The following is a 10,740-nucleotide window of genomic DNA, read 5'->3' as shown; positions in this document are numbered from 1 at the left end:
TTCTTTCAAGGAATAACTAAAATTGACAATTGCATAAAAAGTTAGGTCAAGAAATTTAAAAATAATGTGTAACAGTTAAATTAATAAAAATAATCTTCCTTGGCAAATGCAAGGTGGACCATAGTATATTTCTATATGATTAAAATCAAAATTGTTCATATCGGCAGGACAAAAGGTATATTACACACACAACATAAATATCAAGTCATATAAAAATTCTCCATATGACAGCTGTAACAGTAAAAAAACAACGGCATTTTATGATTGGTCCAACACAGAGTAAAACAGGAAAAGTTGAATAAATTTATTAATCCGATAGATATAGTCTGAAAGACGAGATATTTTCAATTTCTTTAGACGTAGTAGCCCTATCTCTCTGTCTTATTTACACACCGAAGTGTCGAGCTTAGTAATAAATTCTGTCTTATACATCTGGCGAGTTAATTTACACCTAATCAAAAAATTTTAAACAATTTGTAACATTCTGTATTAAAATACAAAAGTATTGAGTTTCCATAAGCTTTTTTGGCATTGGTCACAACTGAAATACTGATAAACATCACCTTGGATATATTTTAGGATTACTGAGATTGCGTTTCGTAAAATTTTTATATTGCCCACTGAAAATTCAGCTCTTTTAAGTGTAAGGCTTAGTGGACAATATAAAAACGTATTTGCCTATATGTATATATTATATTGTGCGTTTCTACCCTAACAGTCCAAATTAGATTAGTTAAAAGTGATTTCTTGTGCACAACATTTTTGTGTATGAAAATCAAATATAAAATTATTCAGGATATTAAAATTATTTATATTTCTTTTTTTGTATAAAATATTGCACTAATGATTGCTACAAAAAAAAAATACTTAAGATATATAATAACATTAATTGTTAACACTGATTTTAGTAGTAGATATATTTTTACTTCTCAGTTCGGCGTAGAGAGCATTCTATTGCCAAACCTTTCATGTCTAAGTCGTATCCTCATAAAAATTTTGCAAAAGGAAACGACAAACCCTTTACTCAAAAGTGTTTAATAAAATATCAAGTCATGACAAATATAAAAATACAAGCTTTGGGAAAAAAATGCTCTTCGCAATATTCTGTGAAGCTGACACACTAAATCGATATTTACAGACACCATGAAAATGTGGAAAAAAAATTGTAGCGCCAAAACTGGGATACTATAAAAAAATAGCTATAATGAGGTCGTTCTTATAAAATGTATGTAAAAATGTATATATATAATATATATATATAAGTAAACCAGTTCACATTATGAAAAATTTAATTTAACAAATCTTTTTTTTATGTTTATTAAACTTATAAATTTCCAAAATTCGTTAATATACCTAGCAGTTATTTGGGACTGCCTATCAGTCTTTGATATTATAATTGTTCTTCTTGTATGTTTCGGAGCTGTTGTCATTGCAAATTTTAAGTTGAATATCTAGCGACTCCCTACTACTAATAATTCATTTTTTAGTGTAAAATATAGATGTCCATATAAATAACATTTCCAGGCTTTCTAGAAACTTTATTTAAAGAATTTGCGTCCAGGGCGGAAAAATTAACGAAACCACCAAAGTGAATCAAGATTTTGCAATTTGCAACAACAAAGCTGGATTTTTCGCACCACGTATATCTTTTTGTTGGCCACACTGTTAAGTCACTAATTCTAACAATCACACTTAGTATTTCAGAAAAGACATCTTGAAATTGTTCAAAAACGTTAAAAAATGCTTTTAACTTATATCGCCTTATACGAACAGATTTCTATTTATCGGCAGTGAATTCCTGGAACAAACACACTAAGTAAAAATTATCACACATTATTCACATGTAGCAAAAAAAGACCCGTCATAAATGTGAATTTAGAAATTATTATTTTTTTTTACTGAAATTACATAATTACATGTAAAGGCTTCAAATTAATATTTTAACATTTTTTTTCTATGTCAAGGCTTTAAAATAAAGAAAAAGCTTACCATTATTATGAACGATGGTCTAATCTAAGACGGTCTTCGACAATTTCTGATATACCAATATTCGGATTTGACAATATCTGGAATTCGTCAAAGTCCAACTGACCCAATCCTTCCCTCAAGGTTTCATCAGAAAAAAATTCGGATTCTAACTGCCTAAGACTGTCCTGTCTCGAAACATCTCCGTCTACTGAAAAATCTGAAAAGAACAAAAGCAGTTTTCACGACGAAATTTGAGATAATAAACATGTATGCATTTCAAAGGTAGACTCCGAAAAAAAAAAGGTCCATATTTAAAGTTATAGTCTGTGTAACAAGTAGTTGCATCAAAGCAAACATCTCATCCTATTAACGAATTGTACGCTGACATTGTTTACTTCTATCTCAATGTTAGAATCAATTGTGTATTCTTTTTTAAAGTTGCTAAACAAAGACTTCTAATCGCAAACTTCAACAAACTACATCATTTCTTACAGCTCAACACTTTGGTGTGTAAATAAGAGAGAGAAGTGAAAAACTCATATCGACATACATATAAATCTAAAAACATCTTGTCGTCTGAGCTATATCTATCAAATAAATAAATTTACACTGCGATGGAGCAGTAATGAAGTATTAGGTATTAAACGATTTTGTTCTAACTCTACAAAAAGCATATTGAAAGATACATGCATAAAAGAAATCAACTGTTAGTTACAGCTGCTGCACTGAGTTTTTTAATTGTATGTAGTTGGTAATGAACAATTTCGATTACAAAGGAAGAAAAATAATAATATGCTATCAAATTTGAGTGAAAAAAGTTTGTGTTCAAATTACTAGATTATTCTTTCCAAATAGTTGATAATGTAAAAATGGGATTACTAAATTTAGTAGATGTGCCAAAGTTAAAAAGGAATTCAATAATTTACTAAAAATCCAAAAAAAATCCAGACCTTGCACAACTACATAATATTTCGCATCATTTATAGGAAGGAAATACTGAAATGTTGCACTTTTCACTAATAAAAAGGTGTTTGGTCGAAGGAGACCACCACAAAACTCATTGTAAGGACACAGATTACAAATATATGTCGCGATCCACCTTACTAGCAAAAAAATTAGAAGACGGGTGTATTTTAAGTTAAATTATTGTTCAATTTCTTGATGACGTGTAAAACAAAAATAGGATATAACATTCGTCAATGTCTGGGTAATTCATAAAAAATATAACCTCTGCATTTGGAAAAATTACCAGAGGAACTCCTCACCTGTCAGTATGATTTCAGGTAATCCCGTGGAGTTCTGAGTTGTGTGCAATCCTGGCGAAGTCGAGGGATACATTTGTTGCGAAGGTGAGGTGCTGTAGTAGCCCGCATCCGGGGTCATTTCCATGTTTCCCATGGAACTTACCTCTGGCAGCGTAGGGGGTGGATGAGATTGTGTCATTTGCTGTGCATTTGGCGACTGGTCTGCGTACATCGTATTAGGTGGATTGTCCATCTGATGTAACAAAACAAAATATTTGAAAGTGCTACACCGAAGTAGACGTCTGCTTATTAATGTATCCCTGTTGTAAATATTTAATATACAAAATACATATCAAATGAATATTTTCTTTTCTTTAGTGATCAAATTATCGATGCAAATAGAATTTCTGTATATGTTTTGTACAAGAATAATGTCAACTGAAAGAAAAAATGTGTTGTGTTCAAATAGCTGTAAGTACATATATTTTTAGAAGACTCCTTCAAAATGAGATAGATACATTAATAACTTTGATAATATAAACCTAATATGCTCTAAATTTTCTAGAAGATAACGAATTGTTGTAATTTAGAACATAAAAGTTAGATAATGGTCTTAAATAAAACTGAAAGGAAAAAGCACTATTTCTAAAATGTAAGGGAATAACATAAGTAAACGAAACAAAGTAAAAATGCACATGCTGTACCAATCCAATGGGATGCACCTATATGAAATAATGTATGATAAAGCGGCATGCTGAAATGGTTGAGCTGTTTAATGAAACCTTGTTTACTAAAACACTTAAAACATAAATTCAAAACAATAGAGACTAAGCAGAAGTCGAATGTAGAGATATTCATAAATTTGTAGAAGTATCCCAAAACTAAATGTGAAAATTTTATTACAGCATTGGTAATGAAATTTGTTTTAATCTGGTTTCCCTCATATTTGAATAAATTATAGATATTATACTTACTTGCATTTAGAAAAATACAACAAATTATATTTCAAATACAAATTTAAATACAGTGCCGCCTCTTTAATCTGAACACCACATTGTCAGGCATTGTTCGTATTATCGAATCATTCGGATTATCGAACATACTATAAAGATTTGTACATATGTATATTATTATGTAAGTACATACACATTTTAATATAACAATATAATTATAAATCATAAAAGATACATACAACTTATATAAGGTAAAACATAAACATGTATGTAATTACATATACATATCAGGGTGGGTAAAAAAAAATATGACTATTTTTTTTTACGTTATACTCTGAAAAATAGGTTGCTAGTCACCTCTAGAAAATTCTCTCAAATTATGAGCTCTCTTATGATTAGTCGATAAAATAAAGCATTTAAAAGATATTCATCGTCAAACTTCAATGCACGCCAATTTTAACAGTTTTTGATTAATAATTCGGAAAATTTCAATTTAGTTTATTAGTTTTAGGAAAATTTATACAAAGAGTTTCTATGAACAGAGAAAACTATTAACTATTTTATATTATTTATAAAGAAAATTTTTTACAGTGAAAGTGTACGGATATTTTATAAATGTTTGAAATTTTATAATACTTGATAATTAAATAAAAAAAATTTTTAATAACAAATTGAACATTTTTTTTCTTTAAGATTTATACTTTTCAGAATAAATTTCTGACGAAATCGTTATTTTTTCCAAGATTTAATGAATCATTGACAGTCAGAAATAATGCACTAATTTTTTTTCAATGTAACCAAACATGCTTACGACTAAAAAAAAAGTAGAAAAATAGTTTAAAACATTTCTCTGTTCATATTTTTATAAATTTCCCTGAAACTCATAAACTAAATTGAAATTTTCCGAATTATTAATCAAAAACTGTTAAAATTGGCATGCATTGAAGTTTGACGATGACTATCTTTTAAACGCTTTATTTAATCGACTAATCATAAGGGACCATTTTTGTAGAGCAGTTAATTTCCTACAAAACTATGGATTGCGCATTTCATAATGATTTTTTGTTAACGAGTTATAAAATTCATAAGCAAAACGGAAATTTGTCTTAAAATAATCAAACTTCAACCTTTAATATCTTTTAAACGGTGAGGTTTACGAAAAAATTGTAAGAGACCTTTTTTGTAGAGCGTTCAATTTCCTACAAGTATATGAGGAGAGATATTTTTAACGAACATTTGATAGAGATATTAATTTTTTTTTCTAATACTGAGGAAAAAATGGAAAACTGTAAAGCGGAGAACCTTCCTATTAAAATTAAGAGCTCATATTTGGAGATAATTTTCTAAAAGTGTCTAGCAACCTATTTTTCAGAGTATAAAGTAAAAAAAAGTCAATTTTTTTGACCCACCCTAATACGTATATGTATTATTTTCCGCTTTTCACATTTTATTTTTCTTATTTCCAAAAAAAACTCCAAAATTGTTACACAAAACACGACACGCAACAGGTTCTTCGTTATCGGCAAACAAACTGACTACCGACTACGCGCGTACCCGTGAAACGATCTAGTTTTTTCTTGTCATCGTTCAGATTTGGCCGTTTGGATTAGCGTGTGATCAGATTAACGTGTGTTCGGATTAAAATTGTTACACTGTTCTGTTCTGGGACACAATTTCTTACATCTATTCATTTGTACATTAATTTTCATTTTCATTTTTGTCCAAGGATTGTAGAGAAATTGCAACCCTTACACAAATAGCTGATGTAAATTGTACTTAAGCAAAGCCACACAGAGAACAACTAGTAAATCAATCAAAATCGGCAATGAAAATTGTTTGGAAATGAAACAACTGAAGATATATAAAAACTCTCGCCATTAATAATGTTAGTACCTGCAACTGCGCACTCCAGGTGCAGCCTGACTCCATGAGGCTGGCTACCAGCTGTGCCCAGTCCTAACAACACATGCACACTATTATCCCTTACAAACACAATGATTCGGAAGCCCTAGATTGTTAAATTATCGGTCTGCAATATGATGAAATAAAAGCAATTTGGAGCACGATTAGGAACTTAAAATACATTGAAAAAAATCTTGAGCTGTAAGATTCTTCTCTGTGTACCAAAAAGTAGTACCTATTTACTATACTTCAAAAAATCCAATAAGGTATTATTTCATTAAAATACAGGATGTTCAAAAAACGTACAATAAATTCTAGACATAACAGAATATTAAGAATTTTTTTTGTATAAACCAAGCGACTTTCATCTTTTGTTTTCAAGATAGATAGTGCTAAATTATTATCTTTTTAATTTGCTAGAGGTATATTTTGAGAGCCTTTAACTAGCCTGATGTGATTAGTTTTTAAATAAATAAAGTAAACCAAGAATATTTTAGGATACGACTTTTTTGAGGTTAGGTTGGGAGTAGGGATGTGCGATACAGAATCGATACTCAAGAGTATCGATACTTTTTCAAGCGATACTCGATATTTTGAATCGATACTTTTACTACCGATACATTGTGTATCGATAATTTTTTGCTCGGTATCGCAATATTCGATCCGCAATAGTTTACAGTTTGCAGTGACTATCACGATATCGATACAACCATAAACGACATCTAGCGACTAATAGACAAATTCAATGTTAGGACTTGGATCTTCGATTTAAGGGTCTTATAAAAGTTGACTGCTAATCTGCTGATTTCTGCATTTAAAAATCTATTAACTTATGATATATCCCATAGCAGTAAAATATTTATCTATAGTTGGAACATCTGTCCCATCAGAAAGACTCTTTTCGAAAGCAGGGCGCATTATGACTGAGAGTCGTAATAGGCTAACGGGAAAACGCTTGTCAAAATTATTATTTTTTAAATTCTTTACCAGCAGAAATATGGAATATTTAATTATCTCTATCTATCTATGTTAAATATTTGAGAATTATTTACTTTTCCTTTGTTATATATTTTATTTATGTTTATTTTATGCATGCATGTTAATATTGTTATTTTTTGAATATTTTGTTAATAAAAATTTTTGAGAAGCTATATATGTGTTCTATTTTGGTTATAAATTATAATCATTAAGCAAAGAAATATTTATAAAAATAGCTTTTCTTACCAACTTATTCATTATGCCGGATCGGCTCGCTGGATCGATATTTAGAGTATTGATATTTATTGTTCCGATATTTAGGTGGATCGATACTTTTGCTGCGATCCGGTATCGATTTTAAAAATTGCCATACGTAATTCATTCATAAATCATTTAAAATTCCAGACTGATTTGATTAGTGTACTGTCATCTAAATATGAGTTATTGCACAAGATTTTCCCCCATTCTAACGCAGATTTGCTATAAAATGGACTCAAATTACTTTTTGTTATAAATAAATTTGCAATTTGCCGGTTTTGAACAAGCGGCATTGTAAATTATACAAATTTTTTTACACCAAAAAGTAATTTGAGTTTCAAACTAAGACCATTTTATAGCAAATCTGCGTTAGAATGGCAGAATGTCTGTTATTTGTGCATTAATTTATACTTAAGACAAATTGTGTAATAAAAATCTATAAAAATTATATATATGTTAACGGTGGTGTACTTTAGGGGTTCTTAAACCCTTACATGATCCCTACTGCGGACTATCTTCCTACTTAAGGCATCTGCGATCTGCGACTACGCAACTGCTACGAAACCACTCGATGGCAGGCGGACGAGATCGACTAGAAAAGTGGGGAGAAACACTAGTCGACGTAGAGAGACGTAATGGGGCGGAGTAAATTAAATGTGACGTAGTTGTAAAATAAAATAGGTATTGTAAAAGGACCTAAGTGGTATTTATTCGGGGTAAAAACCCTCTCTCATTTAACATATATATATTTTTTTTTTCTAAGGCAAACATTGTTCTTTTCATTGGTTCAGGATGAATTTTAAATTCGTTAAACATATTAGTTAATTATTCTTCCGAGTCTTTCACAGCATTTACTTCGTCTTAACTTTTTGTTTCATAAAATTTACCGTTATTAATTTTTTTTAATAAGCTTATTATTTTATTTTTTGTAAAAATTAAGTACATGTATATCAAAGCAAGAAATACAAGTATAAAACCTGACTCAACTTTTGTAATTTTTCTAAAAAATGATAAAAGATTTTTTGTGAAGAGTTAAAGTATATCATAAAATAATGTACAACCTATAATATTCACATAACAAACGTTCCATATAATTTATCAGATCGGATTGTACAGGGACTTTTAAAATTTTGGCCCACCAAATCTCAGTACGTATAGATACGTTGATTATAATATAATAATTTTTCGATGTTGACATAATTCCATTAAAAAAAATTACTTCAAAGCCCTGATCTAAAAGATGTTATTTTGCAATACCCTATCACATCTAGAATTTACAGTATGTTCTGAAACACCCTGGAATAATTTGGTTTGTATTTTTTAACAGTGCTCAAAGGGGCAACAAAACATGCGAAGCCGTTTATTAAGAACTGCATTAAATGCACCTAATCTGAATGTGTATTACTATTAAAGTGGAAGGTAACGGGAAATGGCACTATTGCTAGTTCTATTTCGATCCAAAAAATATTTAATACAATTATAAATGTTTTTCAGGATAACTGTTTTTCGACATATAAAGAGCTCGTCTTCAATCTTGTAGTTTATTTTACAATTCTAAAGCTTCCTGAATTACCTCAAAGCTTTCTGTTAACACATATGTTTTTTGCTAACACACATAACATCTACACCTAATCTGCATAGGATTATTTTGTGTGAAGTGAAAATTGTTTCAATTAAACAGCGCAACAAACACTGAATGGCTGGCGACAGTCGACGATCAACGATTAGTCCTATCTACCGTTACCTAGCTATGAGTGTCATCCATTGCACATATATATGTATGATGAAGTGTTATGACGGAAGGATGGGGACCTAGTAATGGGAGTACTTACTTCTCTTTGTTCTTATAATCGGAATACTAATAGAGTCGCTTGAAATGATTTCATCATTTTTTACAAAACTGACTGCACAGATAGAAACCATCAAATCATTGACAACATCACAGTTCTCAGATAAATTGATGAATGTTATAATATTATGTTAACACAACGTTTCTGAAACACTGGAAAGCAAACAAAGAAAATCTAGTTTTCTGAAGATCACACATTTTAGACAAGCAGAAGATTTTCCTCATTTCCATATCAGCTAATATAATCAGGATTTGGAGGAGCTGCTCTTAACAGAATCGTACTTAATTTAAATGTTTTTTACTATTCAAAACAAACATAAATCTGTTTACCACCTTTGTGTTTTTAGCCTTAAATTTAAGTTAACTTTATGCTACCAAAATTTGATCATTGTACAGTCTACAGTTCACGAGTTCCACTTCCTTAAACAGTCCTTTGACGGCAGTAAACTTTGAATGGTTATTTTCCTTGAACGTATTACTGATAGCTGTTTTACATTGACAATTTATTGATGAATAAATTGACGAAGTTCTTCATGAATTAATTCACGAATTTATTGGTAAACAGTGTGGTTTTACACTGCTACAGACTTTGTCAAGTTTTTTGACGTATGAATCAGTTCTACCAATAAATCAAAGCAAATAAATTTCAAAAATGTCACCTTTCCACTCATAATTGTAGTGATACAACAGCGGTACCGTTCTGACACATATTATATAAATATTAGTTTTTGTAAGTAATAAATCAGTAAAAACAATGCAAAACTAGCACGCCACACAATTATTTCACATATTCCAATAACATAACCTCATTACTGATCTGAGGCAGGAAATCTGTTGGGTTGGTACTCCTAAACTTCACGAAGAAATTGACGAAAATTAGAACATGCTCTAATTCGTCAAGAACTTGATGAATAAATTAATCAAGTTATTTGACAGCTGATTCGGTGCATTACACTTGTCCAATTTCTTGATAAAGCGACTTCATGAATAATTGACCAATAAATTGTCAATGTAAAACAGCTATTATATACTACACTGGATGTAGATTTAAGTGGGAGTCAGTTTTTTAGTGGTAAATAGTATGTCTTTGATGAAATATTAATACGAAATATATTGTGTTGCAACATATTTTCTGTGGATTTATTATATTTACGTAGTGCGGTTCTGTTAGGAGCTTCTTGTCCCTGAACTCTATCATGTGAATCATTAATTTGCGTTCAGTCCTTTATTACTTCTATTGGAGGAGTAAGTACAAAGCTGTCAGCCTCAAACAGACTGGTTATGACATGAGGTAGGATTAAATGCCGAAACACAATTTATGTCTGTTTATTTAATACAAAAATCTAGTTTAAATAAAAATATTTTGCAAAACAATATTTGTTTTACTTTTCGAAACCGATAAAATACTTTTATCAAATCAAAGATTTGAAGATTATTGATATTTTATTTACAAATGTAATAACAAATTTTGCCAAATAATTCTTAGGAAATAAGTTCGTAATTTTAATAATAACCCCAGGATACTACTGATAATATTAACTATTTGAATTCAAAAAAATTAAAACAATACACATACAAATAAGTACAG

At 29.9% G+C, this 10,740-nt stretch overlaps 1 protein-coding gene across 4 annotated transcripts in view; it reads right to left on the bottom strand.

The window, feature by feature from the left end:
* Positions 1-1,270: 1,270 nt before the first annotated feature.
* The window catches only part of LOC108916061 (CREB-regulated transcription coactivator 1), a 34,669-nt gene continuing 25,199 nt past the window's right edge, over positions 1,271-10,740 (bottom strand). For 3 of the 4 annotated variants that reach the window (XM_018722253.1, XM_018722255.1, XM_018722256.1), the window contains 3 exons: positions 3,234-3,465; positions 1,990-2,185; positions 1,271-1,798 (listed from right to left, as the gene is read on the bottom strand). In XM_018722253.1, the coding sequence (XP_018577769.1) occupies positions 1,995-2,185; positions 3,234-3,465 (423 nt within the window). In that variant the 3' untranslated portion in view covers positions 1,271-1,798; positions 1,990-1,994. Of the gene's footprint in view, positions 1,813-1,989; positions 2,186-3,233; positions 3,466-10,740 lie in introns of all 4 variants that reach the window. The other variant, XM_018722254.1, reaches the window with a different exon arrangement.

This window comes from Anoplophora glabripennis, unplaced genomic scaffold (assembly GCF_000390285.2).
Source record: "Anoplophora glabripennis isolate ALB-LARVAE unplaced genomic scaffold, Agla_2.0 scaffold1134, whole genome shotgun sequence".
NCBI classification, from domain to species: domain Eukaryota; kingdom Metazoa; phylum Arthropoda; class Insecta; order Coleoptera; family Cerambycidae; genus Anoplophora; species Anoplophora glabripennis.
Note: the sequence above shows the minus strand (reverse complement) of the source record. Positions and strands in the feature narration are given on the sequence as shown.